We start from the raw sequence: 17,656 nt of genomic DNA on the forward strand, positions 1-17,656 counted from the left end.
AAAAAAACAGCCAATAATATGTCTGATAGAAGCAATTAATTTTAATTTTAAAAAAAAAGGAAAACAAGATAACAGTAATATTATTCATGCTTTGGAATTATATCAGCTGATCTGTTCTAAAGGATATCCTAAAAGTCTATCAACTTCAGCAATACTTGTAAATTTCACTAGAAGGTTAAAAAAATTAAATTATTTTCCCCCCACTCTGTGGATTCTCAATTCTCATTATCTCTTCCTTGATATTTTATATCTCATAGTATTTCTGTCTTTTCAATTCATATGTCCCCCAACCAGATGTCTAGGAAACTATTATTTACATCCATGTAGAATCCTTACACAGAAGCTGTAAAAATGATTACTTTAATGAGTCAATGCCAATTCAGGCAGAAAAAAAATTTCCTAATTTATTTAGATACTTGCCTAAAATGGTGCATACCTGTTTCTATATGCATAAAATCATAGATAATTTAAAATTTACTTCAGGAATCGTGGGCTTTCTGTCTGCTGTGTTCTCAGCTTTTAACAGCAAATTATGAAAAGAAAGAGCACAAGAATCATAGCAGAACTATTACAATTCATAAAGAAAACTAAGTCCTAAGATGATAAAAATCACAGCAAGGTATATAATTAGAGTGGCTGTAACAACAACATATAAATTAGATAATTATGGATTAAGCAATCCCTTGGGGGATTCTCTCTTGCCCTAGAAAACGTATAACAAGCTCCTTAGATAGAAGGCAATAACTATTAAGTGTTTGAGGGAGAAGTAGGACTATAAGGAAAAACAAAATAAGAAGACACAGCAAGATAAAAATCCTATTTTAAAATCTAAAGATGGCTTTCATTTTTGGTAGTTTATTTTAATACACTTACTGGTTCAGTTTTCCCCCATTAAATCTGCTGACAGCTGTTGGCTAAAGAGCACATGTCAGATTATCCAGAAGTGCAAGATCAAATAAACATGAACTGCTTCTTAAGGTGACAGTAGGGAGATACAAAACACTGCAGCGATTACCAGAAATGTAATTTTTTTGTTGTTGTTTCTTACATCAATGTAATAATCCCAGGTGTCCTGGACACCAGACATACAATAATCTTCATAAATCCTAATTCAAAGCCATACCATCTGTCAAAAGTATTTTTTATGTCTCCTAATAGATATGCTACATAATTGCTCTCACAGTAGGGCAAAAATACATGGTTGTACTAATTTGCTTTACCAATGGAATAGCTCATTATCAAAAATAACCCCATCACATTACTGAGGTTTCTAGCACTCTTCACATATCAAAACTAACCTTTCCATTCTGCTATTTTCTATAACCTCAAATTCCCAGTGAAAGCAGATAAAGATTGAATTATCTGCAAATTGTACGGTAATAATGGAAAAATCACAAGCATAAAGAAATAAAGCCATAGTGTCTCTTTCTATTATGATTGCATTGCAGTTAAAATTAGCTTTGTATTTCATGGTCACTAATTTACTAATTTAGTCACTAATAAGACTAATCTAAGTTCTCAACCCTGCAGAGCACTAACCATTTTGGACCTAATCCAGAAAAGCACTTAAATGTGTGTGTGACTTTTAGCTCATGAGCCTGAAGCAACTTCAGAGGGATCAGACATGCCTGATTAGGCCCAGAGCACTCGTTACCCTGCTGGACAACACATCCCCCTGGGACTGACCAGCACCAGGAGATGACCCTCCCAAACCACTGTCCATACTCGTGGAGATGGAGAGGACACCCCACATGGGATTGTTCAAAGGAGGAGCTTCTGCCTGAAGCAGAAGACAAAATGTTTGGGCTTAAGCTGGCTTTTGAGAACACCCTTTCTCCAAGGAGTTTTTAACTACCTGCAATTCCCCTACCATGCATGGAATATCCAAACAGCTGAAAACAACATCAACTGAGGTATGGCAGGGGTTGCAAGAGGTTCTGTTACACGTTCCTAGCTGCAGCAAGATGATCTTGATGTAAACTTTTATTTGTGCATTAGTTTAAATAATTTATACGTGATTATACAAATATACACACTTGACAATTCAGTGATTGTATGGCAAACAAATCCAACAGTACCTCAGAAACGGGGAAATCCCAAAGATGATGGCCACTACCAAAAAATACCCCAGAAAATAATTTCTTCAAAAAATCAAGCTCAACCTCATTTCCCCTTTAAAATCCATGAACAAAGTATTACTTCATTCTTCTTTAAATGACATTTTCAAAAGCACTTTTCATGTTCCACAAAGTTTATATCTAATAAGTAGTGAAAAAATATTGATTTAAAAAGCACATTTCCAGCAACTGAAATGCTGAACTGGTGGATGAACTAAATGCTCTTTTGTTCAGTTCTGCATGACAAATATAAGATGACACTTTGCAGTAACAATTATATTTTAGCATATAGTTCTACATTTATCAAGATTTTGTGGTTTTATTACTAACAAGGTTGTTATTCCAATTGATCTTCTACGTCTCTATGACATATTGAATATATAACACAATGCTTTTCCAGTTTCTCTAAAATGGTAAAGTTCTCCCATGAACTTACAAAAATATACTCACTACTGCAAGAAGGAATATTACTTTGTTAATGGCCAGAATTATCCATTTAATTTCCATGATTCAAAATTATTCTACATAATTTGAGAACTTGAGAATTCCTTTCAGTAAATGTGAAGTCCAAATACCGAAATCCAGACTGGAATGAATTGCCTAAATACTACCAAGTGCTGGATCTTAATTTAACTGATTCTGTCACATGCCAGTTCATATCAGTATTTTTGTGGCATGTAACTATTTTAATAGAAAGGTGAAAATAAATCTTTGCTTTATTTTCACTGCAATATCTGCTATTTTGTTCTGAAGACTTTGCTTCTTATCTCTAACTCATAAAACTTAGAATCTATACAGGTTCCTCTTTTCCTGAAATTTCACAGAACAGAACAAACCACTGAGGCTGCAGTAACTGGCAGTTTACCATCCCCAGCAAGAACATCACATTAAGGGAAATTATTTTTGTCCAGTAGGTAAATACAACATCAGTTAATTATACTACCCAGATATGCAGGACTTCAGTTGCAAAACACCCTGGCTCAGATGTGCATGGATCTAAAACTCAAGACTAAAACTTTGCAATTGGTTGGAATTAATTCACATTACCAGAAGACAAACTACTCAATACGTGCAATGAATTAAAGATTTCTATATAGGACACAGCTTAAAATTTTAAATTACAAAAGAAGACTACAGGCCACACATATGCACAGACCACTCTTAGAGATGGAAAAACTGTCACACACAACTCTACTACACCAAGGGGCTTATCAATAATAAATATTAAAATGGCATTGAAAAGAGACAGACAGACAAACTGTTAGTACCAAGGTGAGATATGGAAAAAAGAGACAGGATATGATAAGCAAAAAAAAATGAACCACCACCACAAAAAGTCCAAGCCAAACATCTTCAGTTACCTTGCAAATGCCTGAAACTATATGGCAATGGAAAACAGGCTCATACTTGGTACAAAAACATTTTCAGAGTATGTGGAAAAGAAGATATATGTACATCATATGCAGAAATATTCTGAAAAGCCCTTGCCTGCAAACATGTATCAAATATCAAATAAACCAAAGAGAAAGAAGTTCAGATTTACAGCCACACAGTAGAGAAACAGAAAGGGAACTATACAATAAAGACCGTCTATTATACTCACTCATTTACATGTTACTCATAATGGTAGTTGTGGAAATAGATGACTTATGTACATGTGTGACATTTGCCATCACTACTCACCACACTAATGTTTCTATGCAATTCTTTAACATTCTAGCTACAATTTCATGCTTGCACAACTCAAGTATAAAAATAAGATACTCAGCAATACCATACAGCCCAGCCTTCTAATATTTCCTCTTCAAATCCACAGCAGTGGGCTTGATATTATTGCCATCTAATTAATAGCAGTGCTGCTTATATGACAGATGGCAAGGAAGGCTGAGAGTCATTCAGCCAGTGGAAGATGTGAATATGGTGAAACCATCTTCTGCAGGACATTCATACTTCTCAAATGAGCTGCTATGAAGTTTCCTCATGTGTGCATAAGGAAAAAGTCTCCTACCTGTGAAGGTTGACCGTACGTCGGTCTGGTCTCCGGAAATGAAGTTTTATCCTTTGAATTTCTACGTTGATCATCAGCTGTGTCACCTACCATAGTAAAAAAAAACCAACTTTTAAATCACTGAAATCCTTCATATTTTACATAGAGTAAGAAAACCTCTTCAGTCTTCCTAAAATCAAATTATACCCTGAGAAAGGGAGACTCTGTTGCCACATTTATATTTACATTTTGAACATGAGAAAACTGAGAAATTTTGATCATTTTGATCATTTCTCTTTTGATCAAAGAGAAAAATGTTGAGAAGTCTGAAAAGCCCAGGACCAAATCTGTATCAATTTTAAAGGAAAAAAAATCTTGGGCAAAAAAAAGGAGAAAGGAAAAAAGCAGGGCCCCTATTTTTGCATACATTGGGACTATTAAGTTCTAATAATTAGCAAAGGGTACATAGCAGTGAGACTATGTAGTGCAACGGAGATACCAGGTGCACATCCATCACATCCCAATCCAATGTCAGACTGGAAGCACTGTTACTCTATCCTCATTCGTAGCCTCATTTCCACACAGTTGATATCTATGCATGAGTGCAGAAAGAGAGACAAAGTATTCTGAGAAATGGCCTGGTTTTGACTGTATGTGGACAAAGGCTGCTTGGCAGGCTGGGCACGAATCTACTCCCATTGCATACATGGGGCTACCTCTGTCCAGGATTTTACCAAGACACAATTCAGTTTATCCCAAAAGCTGCAGCTGGTACTGATCTAAAGATGGGCAGGTCACAGCAATAAACTAGAGACAAGATTATTTTCACATTTATTTTTAAGATAGAAGGTACATTATCAATTTTATTCAAAAGGTAGAGGTAGTAAAAAAACCCTCAAAATCAAAAATTGTTTCTCAGATGTTGCAAAGCAAACAACCACCCATCCTACCTTCTCCAATTTTCTTTGTCAATGAAAAACTGTACCAGAAGTTGTAAAGATTTTGCGGATTATCTCCTTCTGCTGTTAGTATTAGTCAGTAAATAGTTTGTAAGAGCAGAAAACTGAAATATTAAAGATTTAGTTACATGATTTGGGGGGCTTTTTATTTGAATTCATACTGCTTTCCGTAACGGCGTATTTTGGAAGTCCGTATCTTTAAAGAGTCCTGCAGCAACAATTCAAACTGAAAGGGTTTAAGTTACTGTGGTTTACATTCTTTGCTAAACCAGTGGTTCTGGCTCCCTGTTCCATTTTCTCCAGAGATTTACTTAGAGCCAGCACACCAGGGAGAAGCCTTTGGAACCAGCAGCCAGCTTCTGCCCATGCCCAGTTATGCTGCAAAGCCAATGGCACCCAGGTCCATGCATGTTTGCTCCATATGCCCCTCAGGTCTGACTGGTCAGATCCCTCAAGTACAGTGCAATATTTGGTAAAGTGTTTTATGAAAACAACTAATACCCAGTTTTTATGTCTGTTTTTAATACCCAAGTATTATTCCTAGCATGGTATGCAGAGGATCATCATCATCACAGGTCTTTGATGCCTATTAATTTCATTAATGTCTACACTTTCTAAGATCTTTTCTGGAGTAGAAAGATGCTTCTCAGTAAACTAGTAATTCTGTACATAAAATACTCCAAAGCACTTCTATTCACAAGAGCTGTTCTTAAAAAAAAGGGTGTGAGAGAACAAAGGAAATGGGAATTCAGGTAATCTTCTATTCCACTCCCAGTACCTTGAAAAACACAATTTGTAAGCACCTATAAGATAATGACGTAAATAACAGTCTTGAAAGTCAAGAATGTTAAACAATTAGTATACATTAGTAATGAAGTAGAGGCCTGCAAACAGAAACTATAACAAGTCTTGTAAATGCACCCCGCCTCAGGGAGGTGTAAAAATGGTTAACAGATACATGAAGAGGGCATTAAGGCGCATTATTAGTACACTAATGTAGATGTGGATGAGACTGCAAACAGATTTAAATTGTATCACCTTTAGGCTAGATCAGTTTCTCCAAGAGTAAAGCTACTAAAGCACTTTGAACAATTAACAAAGTGGTTTTTCTTAACAGTGCTTAATCTCCAAAGGACTTCAGAGATGGGCTGAAGAAACATCTGTTGTGAATGGTTTCAATCATGTCAAGTCAAGGAAGATGACCTTTTTGTGTTCTGTTCTAGTCCTACATTCCATGATCAGTGCAGGAGAAAAGACTCCCCATGTCACCCTTTCCCAAGATCAGGGAGCTCAGCTGTCTGATGGGGACTTGTGAAGGTGCTGGGAGACTGCAGGGAGTTGTGACAACAACTCACCAAGTGTATGAGGGCAGAGCTGTGTGGGCAGTCGGTACCAATGGGACACACTGGGTGAAGCTGAGTGTTTGCACAAACATACTGAAAAAAGTAACAGAAGGGATTCAATGAACACAGGAACCAATGTTCTACTCCTTGTCTTTACAAAACATTCCTAAGAAAGCATTCAGAAGTTTTTATATGAAAAAAACATTAAGAAAACACAATTAATGTGTGTTAATGCTATCTAGAATATACTTCTCCCCTGTGACTAGTTTTCCTTAAGATGAAAAGAGTCTTGGTTTGTAAGGACCGAAAGGCCAAAAAATGATCACAAGCAAGGAAGACTAAGAAGAACTCATTTACAGAGAAATGAAGTTTTTTACTTAGAATTTTGTCATCCAGCTCCCAAAATTCACAAGCTCTTAAGGAAGCCAAATATAGGAAGACCTACAGTGTTTCACAATTCAAACTGCCTTTGTGAAACTGCACTTCAATGCAGAGTTCTTCTTCGTTAAAAAAAAAAAAAATGGAGAAACCCCAACATCTTGCCAAATTTTCAGGCCTATGGTCCTGCAAGGATGAGGCATGACTCTTTCTACAGACTTTTATCATTTGAGTTAATGGAGTTAAAAAAGTGATTGGCAGCTGCTGAGACACCAAACTGTCTAAGACATCCAGCTGGATGGAATAGTTTTCTGCATAATTTGGTATTTTTAGTGGTTCATCTTTCACTGGTTCCAAGCTCAAATATTCAAACAGATTAGTCATCCTTATTTCTACTAGCCCAATAATTAATTAACTGTGACATACCTCCCCAGGTCTATCAATTCCCAACCCCATCTAGCTTACCATAGCTGTGGGTTTAGCCACCCACAATTTTTTTTTGTTCAGCTTACCTTGGTTTCCCATTGACCTACAGTCTAATCTTTTTCCTTAACTGGAAGTCACAGCTTGGCTTTCCTCTTCAGGCTCAGCCTTTAAAATGCTTCACTCTGGTCTGAGTTTTCCTCTTCTCATCTGCAACCCTGTGATCTCCTCTTCCTACCCACCTACCACCATGTGAGGAAGGGGGATGATGCCAAACACCGAACAGACAGGAGAGCACAGACCTTTGGGTGCAGGAACTACGTGGGTTCTTTTGAATACTTCAAACATTGCAGTCAATGGCTTTTGACTGGGGAAAAAACCCGAACAACCAAACCACCTGTCCCCTCCAAACACTGGGCGAAAAGCCCCCAAAACAAACCCAAACAAGTTCTCTTACACAATTTTGATGTAAATAGGTATACAGTTATATTTTTGCCAAACTAAGCAACTGAAATCTGTCTCTGAAGAAAGATCACAAATACATGACCTTAGTGGAAAAGGCCCCCATAAAGTCTTTTATCACAACTGAAATTCATCAGAACTGCAAATATGTTCATAGATAAGGGTAGAAGGATCATGGTAATCACCTAGCCTAAACTCCTGTAAAAATATAGGCCATAAGAGTTCTTGAATTAATTTGTTTGAACTACAGCGACTTTAAAGCTGTATTTTAATGAGGAGATAAAAGACAAAATTATTTATTTTAAAAAACACTTAGATTCTGGCTCATATATTACTTGGTTTAAGCATTGTGCAAATTTCAGTCATAAAACTCCTCTAGAAAATAAATCTAAGTCATATATCAAAAAAATGATGTATACTGTTTAAAGTCTATAAGAATTAGAAATGAAGGGCACTTCATGCAATGTAATATGGTTTAAATATCAGCAGCATAATCTGTAATATGCAGTACATTACTGGGAAAATTAATCAGGAAAAAATAATCATGCTCATTGTTGTAAAATATTACCTTCCTTACCATTGGGAAAATATTTAAAGTTTGAAGGGAAAGTAGTAGGTGTATTTATCCTACTGTACAGATAAGCTTGTATTTCAGATCCTCAGTCTTGGGAGGCTGTTTTTAAGTTATATTAAGCCTTTTCCAGGCCCAAATAATCAGAGTTGCACTGAAAGGTCAGACATACATTTCTCCTTTCACTAAGCTGATCCTGGATTTACACCAAGATTCTCCAAGTTCCACTGGTATCTTTTTCTAAGAACTGCAGCCAGGTGTTCCACAGGAAAGAAATACCTAGTCCAGTCCTCAGTATGTACTATGTATATCCTCCCTCAGAACTCAAGAGTTTTTGGTGTCTTCAGGAATCTGCATTCAGCTGCCTATCTGGACCTCAGCGAACTCTCATATAGAAAGGTTCACCCACAAGCTTGGCTTCTACTCAACAAGGAAGTGGTGTTTCTATTTATACTCTTTCCTCTTCCAGCATTTTGTTAATCTCAAGATGTGTAGTCTCTTGATCAACAGACAGCATTTAACAGCCTAGCCCACCCTCAGTTTAATAAATTAAAACCAATTGTAAATGTATTTTAGAGTCGTCTATAATGTAGACTGCCATTTGTCCTGGTCTGTACAAAATTCCTGTGAGACGCTGAAGCACGTACAACACAGCAAGCAGTAACTAGCTACTGAGTACATGGATTTTCAAATGTCACCTTCAGCTTCAAAGGAAGACAGCTATTTTCCATTATACTTTAGTTAGCTGCTTAACTCTTTGTCACCTGTGATTATCTTCTATATCCTGCACAGAGAGGGCAAGAACAAAGAACATTCTGGCTTCTACTTGGCAGCAAGAAGACAAAAAGTTTTAAGAGAGGATTAGTAAGATCTGAAAACAGGAAAGATTGACTCTGTGGAAGCATCAAGGTTTTACTACAGTTTCTTTTCCCTCTTTCTTACTCATAAATCTTCCCCTCTCTCCCTGAGATAAGGAAGAAAGGTCAGATACAGCAATTTTAAGTTACCCTGCTCAAGAATGAACTAGCAGAACTTCAGGCTTTAGTCCATCAATACTGACAGTGCTTTCAGTCTCAGGAGGTATTTGAGCAGCATTGTAATTCCCTCGGAATGTCTGCATCTTGGGTGTTCCTGTGATCGCACTTCCATGCAAAGAGGTTTGATAACACCACTTTTTCAAGTCCTGCTCTCCTCTCAGCCTCCAGGTCTTTCAGCAGGGATGAAAGGTGTTTTCTGCTCAGTCTCTTCTAGCCCTGCTTGCTTCTCCAGCACTCACTTCCAGGGTCTCACAGCTTCCACTTACCAGCCAGTTTCTAGCCAGTGACTGAGCTGAGGACTGCACTGGGGTGGTCCTAGGGATTTTCTGGGATCAAGACAACTAACAGAAGACAGGGAAGACAGAGGGAAGATCCTCAGAAATCTTTGCTAATGAGCATAGAAGCACTGAATGGTTTGGAAAGGAACTTTAAAAATCATCTATTCCACCTGCCCTGAATGGATTGCACACAATAAGCTGTAGGTTTCCACTGGTGATCAACAGATCATTCAGTGATCCATCTTAATCAAATAAGGTATTGGCCAGTGCTCTCCTCTTTGATGGCACAGATGGGACATAGATGAATAGCTGGTTCCTCCACTTTCTTAAAAGTGGGACTATCACTCTGTCTAGTATTAGCTATAAAACTACATATTAATCTTCATTATCTTCCATATGTACATGGCTAAGACATAATAGCCTTATAAGAATATATATAGTTGGCAAAACGATGAAGTCATTCTAGTTTCAGGTCACCTCATCCTGGTTTCGTATTAAAGCTTTTCATATCAACAGCAGTTTCATTTCAACAAGCTAATAATATCCCCTAAAAAACCCAATATATCAGCAGAAAGATTCTCCACAGCTGCAACTTCCAGCAAAACAAGAGTTTAAGAGTTTATGCTGCATAAGGGTGAGCGAGAAGGAAGTCTGTGTAAGTCCATGGTAAGGCAGAGGTCTGGTAAGTGTTTGGTAGCCTTACATTGACTTGCAATAGTGTATTAAGAGGTCCTACAAATGAATATTTGATTGGGAGTAGAATTTAAACAGTATGTTCTCTAATTCTACTGATGAACCACAAGAAAAATCTATATAAACCCTGCAACAAAAATCCTGAAATCAATTTCTTTGCACTTGTAAAAGGCAGGGGGGAAACTGTAACAAGGTAAACATCACCCTGAATGGTTGCATTTTCAGACATGAAGCAACAAGGTTCAATCCTTTCCCAATTAAGAAGAATAGCAAATCCAGCTACAGCACATGCCATTGAAGACTGTGGGAGTGGCACTCCACATTGCCTCCCAGTCTGATTTTGGTATCCCATCCTTCTGCAGGGAATCTTAATGTAGAGTCTCCCATTTTCCTAAATAATTCTGTCAGGGTCTTCTCAACCTGCATTCCACTATCAAAATCACAGCAAAACCACAGATTAAAAACTTCCCTATGAAAAATTTTGTTTCCCCAAACAAAAACTTCTCAGAAGATAGCCATAGAAAAACAATATGAGAGGATTAGAGGGTCCTGTAGAGTTTCCATATCCCAGATCTACATATTTTTAAGTTTGCAAAAAGTGTTTTATTCTTTTGTGCTTTTCTATACTTCCAACTTCTTAAAAGTTTCACTTCTTTCAAAGCCTTCCTGAATCCTAAAACAAAGGACTGTTAGAGTCTAGATCTAACTCCATCTCCAACCACTTCACTGAGGCTAAATGACTCCAACTCCTCTGACCCCCATTGAAAAGGCTCTCTTTTAAGAGGTGCCCAACTCTTTCAGAAAGCTGATGAATCCAAAGTTAAAGTTTTGTAGCAAAATTTTAGTTGGAAGGAATCCTGGAGATCATACCAGTCCAACCTCCCGTTCAGCACAGGGCTAACTTCAAAGGGAAAGAAACTACGTACCTCGGGTTATTTGGCTGAATTTTGAAGCTCCAAAGAAGGAGATTCCTCAGCACCTCTCATCTCTCAGTTATATCTATCCTTCTACTATTTGTTACCTCCAGGTTCACAGTCACATTCAAAGCAAGCTGTGGAATTAATTTGTCCATAAGCCACAATCCCCATTTCATAAATGAAATATTATTTTACTTTAGTTTTGAGACTTTCATGTCACACATAAAGAAGTGCCAGGAATTAATCTCACTCTGATTTTCCTGTATGATGTATCCATGCAATACTTTTCATACCTTACATGTGCATGCCAGTCTTTCTCAGTAGTCCACCACAACACTGAACCCACCACCACTGAGTATCTTTCCAGAGATCTCGTTTTTCCATTTTGCTATTTGGAAATTCTGTTTTAGAGTTCATTATCTTACATGCTGCCACACCTTTCTTATCGAGTTGTGTTATCAGAGTGAGTGAGTGATGTGACTTACCAGCTACTCAATACAACCTTAGGACTGAAGCATCGACAGTATAGGTCCCATTAAGAGCTTATGACATGTTCAGTCGTTTTATAAGGAAAAAGTTGAAAGAAAAAGCTAAAAAAGAGAAATGTACATCTTCTAAGTCTTCTGACTCAAGATTTGTGCTCATCTGTGTGTGTGTGTCTGTCAGTGCCTCAGGGAAACCTCAAAACTATTCACTGCTCTTCTGATGTTCAAGTGATACCGTGTGGATAAGCCCCCAGCATATCTGTTCTATGTTGGTATTTATCATGAACATTGGCCCCCCCAAAAAAAAAAATCAGCAAATCTGCCTAGAAGGCATAGATCAGATGCCACAGGCCAGTCTCTTCATGCTTCAGTCACAGTTCTTGACATTCCTAGAGAACCCCTAAATCTTCTTGTTATTCACTTCATCTGTCAGGTAAGACACTCCTCTACACACCAAAACAAATGTAACCTTCCAAGGCCAAGTGAATCACACCTCTCTGGGGAAGCAAACCATTTAATCTACTTTCTTGAAAAGAAAAGTTTTATAAATTGATTTGCTCTATTTTTATTTCAGACATAATCACTCGGTGATATCTATCACAATCATCTAGGCCAGCTCAATCAACCCACAGAACAAGTACATTGTTCTAAGACTAGGAATAAATCAAAAAGTCCCTTACATTTTTAGGTATTTAGAACAGTTTAATGTTAATTCATATCATCTCTACTTCACTCTCAAATCTACCTCCTGGAAGTGGAAGACGTCTACACTTCACATAATCCAACTTCACTGTATCAATGGGCTGGTATGCAACAAGGGCAAAAGAAGCCTCAATTTGCAAGCTTAATATTCTTCCAGGATTACAATCTCCCACTAGATCCTATTTGCTTTTCCAAGGGACAGAGATAAAGACAACATTGTTTCCCTTTATTTGTTCTGTTTCTCTTGCCTAACTTTCTCTTGTTTACCTCTGAGAGAATGTGACAGTCACGATCTTCACAATCCTTCCTGAGTTTTATTATTTTGCTTGTGAGCATGATAAAAGGTTTAATCTCAAAACAATAGAAGTCTTTACCTCTTCAGTTCCTGATGAACAGTAAAAGGCTTTGGGGAAACATCAGTAATAACAACACACTCAGAGGAAGACAATAATACAGCTCACACAGAGTAGTACTGGCAAGCAGCCTCCCCTTTAACATGTTTTAGCAGCATCATTTCCTTGTCACTAGTTAATCCAACCTATAAAGCCTATCTCAGAGTACAGGCTCAGTTGTTTTCCAAAGGTAAATATATATTATAATATTCCACTTTCCACTATGAAATTAACATTATTTCAGTATCCTCACTTAACTATGACATCAGGACTCCCTTCCTCCTGTTCCATTCATGATGTGGTTCTAAAGGCAATCCTGTCCAGAAAGCAAACAGCACACACTGGAGCCCACTTTGATGAGGACAGAGATTTTCCTTGCACTTAAAAACCTGCTGCTGCTGCCTGTTCAGTGTCTTAGTTACACCATGCAACCTGCACTTCAGTAGGTCCAACATGCATTAGAATTATTTGCCTGTCAAAAACTGAGGTGCAGATAGCCTGATATTTGCATATAAAGTTTGCTACATAAATGTAAATTACGTTAGAAAACAAACAATGCAAATTTAAGCTGGTTCTAATTCTATGGAATTAGATTTACACGACCAATCTTCTGTTCTTGATAACATAGGAAAATGTTGTCAAATGTGGTTGCAACTGGCACAGAGATAGAAGAATTAGAGATATTTAGAATTTACAGAATATAACCATTGGGTTAGTAAAAAGAGACTAGGAGTAATGCCCCAGCTGAAGGAAAAGCCCATTGCTCTGTTATTATCCTTGGCCTGCTTGGTCAGTTGGCAAATACTGCTGAGGTTTGTCACTGGGAATGGAGTGAAGGCAAGGGAGGCCACTGTAATGATGCAGGGAAATGCTCAGGGCTGTTCCAGCAGGGTAGAAGCACTAGGAAATCCTCAAGGAGATCCTTGATAAACTGTCCCAGGGACCTGTGTTCTATTCTCTTGATAGCATTTCAGCTATTTGAAACAAGAAATACTTTTTTATATATAAAGAGGAAGAGAGGAAAAATCCCACCTAAAAATTTGTAAATTGATTATTCAGTTATATTAGGATTAGGGTCACATATCTTTGTCCCACAATGCACTGAGATGAACTCATGATCACATAGAGCCTCATCCCAATAACAAGCCTTCAAGTGAGCAGCTGCCTAAAACATTCATGTTAGTTATGAACTTTTTGTCATGTCTTCTAGAAACTCTGAAAGTACCAGAAAGCTAAGTTAATACTTTGTGGGAGAAGAATTGATAATAGAGCAGAACACTCATTTAAGGCAACTTTTATGTAGCATGGTTATGAGAAATCTACAAAGTAATAATCACTTCATACCCATGTGCTACTATATCCTCCCAGAGGCATGGAAACCCCACTAATTTTGAAACAAAGTTACACGGAATTAATTTAACATATAAAGACCACACACAAAGTTATACAGATACCCTGAAACACACTTATGTCTGCATGGTATACAGACACAATACAACTGATGCAAAAAAGTAAATCACGATACCTAAGATTCCCTTAGAAGGCTTACAAATACTGTGGTTCAAAAAATATTCCCTCCCCACTTTTTTTTTTAGACAGCAGCCTGGAAATCTTATGTTACGGTGACTATATAATGTCAATTCTGAGCAGAAAACCTTATGGTACATCCACTGATGCTTCTGCATTTCTGAAACATGCTTGCAGACGATTTCTGAACAGCATGGGTTTTTTCTCTCTAAAAAGTATTTGCTGCATTTTTTGTAGTGACAAGCACATTATAAACATACCTAGAACTGGTACAAAGAGGCTTTGAGTATTTTTAAAAGAAAAACCTATATGCAAAAGCAATCTTAACAGATTATTCAATAACAAAGTATCTCTGCTTCTGTAACTCCTTGAAAAACTACTTTTGACTTACACTGTTAAGTCCATTATATTAGTACCATCTTCTGATCTCAGACCTACAAAGGGACTGAAAACTAATCAACCAAGTCTCCTCACAAACTAAAACATAAATCCATTTAACGTGTCCTCAGCTAGGACAAAAAACCTGCATAGAAGGTGAATTTTGGATCACACCTCTGTCATAAATAACCAGCTCCACACTGATGATTAAAGGACTACCTAATTTTATTTATTTAGAGAACATGGGTCAATAATGTGGATTAACTAGGATTAAAGTGCTATTTTCTGATTATTTTTGTGCTTTAAGCTGGTTTAGTATTTCTAGGAACTTTAGTCTAAAGACAGCTTTGTAGAAGAAACTGCACCACGGAACTTCTGGATTACTCTTGACTTGTGTGTAAACAAAATGGAAATGTTAATTTCGACATATTACCACTAGATTCCTTGGTTTTAAAGGAAACAACAAAAATAGTACTAAATATTCACAGATTTTTAGTATGTCTGGCTTTATTACTTAAAAACCTTTCTAACTATTCAACTGCATTTTTGCTTTCCACAAACATAGTAGTACAGATCTGTTAGGAAAAAAATTAAGTATCAGCAAAAAAAACCCTAGAATAATTCTTTAAAAGTATTCAAAGAGTGGGGCAGAAGTAATTTTGGGGAGGAGAAACAGAGATGAATAAAAATTCCTGAACAGAGGAATTTGCTTTACAAAGTCTAAAAAAGCCCCACCACATTAAAATATCCACTTACAAAGATACAAGAGCAACAGATGTAAAAGTCTAGCTGGTAAGTTTTTGGCTGTATCATTCAGTGAAATGCCCAAATGTTGTATATGTACACCAAAAAGTGACATTAACATTGCCCACAAAGCAAAGAGAAAAAACCATAATTGTGCACTACTTGAATAATTGATTTTAAAGAAAAATCTGCCAGGACTTTGTACCATATTCTTTTTACATGTGGAGAAAATGAAGAAAGGTCAGAGCAGCTTTAAGTTCTATCATCAGCTGTTCATGGTGTGAAATTGAGGGCTACAAATGCTTATGTTGTTATGCCTACACTGTAAATCAGTGCCTTCCCTAAACTCTGCATTGAAATGGAATTTTCCAGCTGAATATTAAACATTTCAATTTGTAAAAAAAATCAAAGCCAACACCCACACAGGATCTTGCCAGCTTCAAGAGCACAAAGGCAGATGGGGCAGTTTTCAAAAAAGAGCATTTCTTTTTTTCCTGAGATGGCAAACACCCACCCGCTTCCACAGATGCCCTGGGGAGCCAAAGGGTGAGCCATGGTGGATTTCAAACTCTGCAGCCAAGGTTTCAGTGGAACTCCAGGCTTACAGGCACTGAAGAGCCATGGTAATGTGTGAACTACATTAACAAGGGCTACCAGATCTTCCGATTAAAACTTCACAATATTCAAAGATGAAGGTCCACACTTTGCCTGCAGCTTTCAAGTGTGCAACACTCAGTAGACTGGAAGTACAAGGGCTTCTGAGTCCCTCCAAATGCAACAGGCAAACTGTCCCAGAAACTAAAGTACAAAGTTTTCCAGGTTCTGTGGCTCCTTATCCACTTGCTCAACATCAAGTTCCCAGACAGGTCCGCCCTGCACATGTAATTTTTCTGCAGAACTTTTTCATGCAATAACACGATTAGAATAGAATAAGTATCTGTTTCAAAACACAGCACACTGAAAAACAGACAAGGCCACCCTACAAAAACAAACTGCGTACAGCTGGTAACTCCCTTCTGGCTACTATTTGAGGAACTGTCAGTCAACCTGTAGTGTGAACATTATTACCTAAGGGTGAGCTTTCACAACATGGCTGAGTCAGGCTAACAGCTCAGTACTGCCAAAAGGAGCAGTCCTTCCTCTCCTCGCAGCATGGGCGCTCCTGCTCTTTCCTTTGTGCTGGTCCCCAAATTCTCCCAAGTGCTTGTGAGCCACCTGAGCTCACTGAACTGGCTAACAAAAAGATAAATACATACTCCTGAAGTTGCTGGGTTAGTTTTCTGCTTGTTTCATGAGCTGAATCAGAGACGGCAGAGCTTGCAGAGCTGGCACACAGGTGACGGAAAGTAATCCTGCTTCCAGGAGCAAGAAGCAGAGTGACCCTTTCTTCAGACAGTTAAGCTGCTCTGCAGAATCATACCCTATCATACAACCAGTCTTGCTTTCCACCATGAAAAAGCAGGAGGCAATATTTCATTAAATGTAGTCTTCTCTCCAGATACAAGACAAATCAACATGGAAAGTTTCAAAGGTGTGCTAGACCTCACACATCAAAAACATGAAGAAGTTCTTAAACATAGGAAAAAGCTGCAAACAAGTTAGTATATTAGTAAATGCTAATTTTTTATTACCAGTAGGCTGTAGGAAATTAAAGATTAACAGATATTCCTAGTTTTCCTCCTTTTCTTCCTAAGGATTCTACGGTCCAGCCTCCTGTCTTTTGCTTTGTCCTCATGAGAAAGTTGCATTCATTTTCACTCCATCTGTCCCAGGAAATCAGATAAGTGAGCACTCACTGTACAATGCTGCACTGCTGTGTTGAAGGAGCCCTCTGTGCATGCAAACAGTGTTAGTCTGGGTGACAGCTCTTTTGGGACTTCCATAGACAGGCTTGAAAAAATACTACGGATAAAGCAATTTTATGGAAAAGTCTAAAATCTGGCTTGGTCAATGCAAAGAATCCATCCAAGTATTTTCATTTCTTGCAGGTATTAAAAAAGTGGGTGAAGTCATACAATTTTTGTAAATTCTGTTTCAGATGCACTGACCTGACCCCTGAACTCAAGGAATTTTGTGAAGATGAGGCCTGAAACAGTAATACTGGTATTCTTTCTCATTCCTAGCCATGCTCCTTTTATCACCTCCTGCTTGAACTCAGTACTCAGAAAAAAACACAGACCAACAATGTCACTCTGATGTCTCCCTACAAAACAAGCCAATGAACCAACCCATCCTATGCACAAACGACTGTGTTACCACATAC

At 37.7% G+C, this 17,656-nt stretch overlaps 1 protein-coding gene across 3 annotated transcripts in view; it reads right to left on the reverse strand.

Annotated features, from left to right (window-relative positions):
- The window catches only part of UMAD1 (UBAP1-MVB12-associated (UMA) domain containing 1), a 77,911-nt gene that overhangs the window by 13,683 nt on the left and 46,572 nt on the right, over positions 1 to 17,656 (reverse strand). For all 3 annotated transcript variants that reach the window (XM_063411675.1, XM_063411682.1, XM_063411691.1), the window contains one exon: positions 4,126 to 4,211. In XM_063411675.1, coding sequence (XP_063267745.1) covers positions 4,126 to 4,211 — 86 coding nt within the window. The remainder of the gene's footprint in view (positions 1 to 4,125; positions 4,212 to 17,656) is intronic.

Source organism: Prinia subflava, chromosome 1, assembly GCF_021018805.1.
Source record: "Prinia subflava isolate CZ2003 ecotype Zambia chromosome 1, Cam_Psub_1.2, whole genome shotgun sequence".
NCBI classification, from domain to species: Eukaryota; Metazoa; Chordata; class Aves; order Passeriformes; family Cisticolidae; genus Prinia; species Prinia subflava.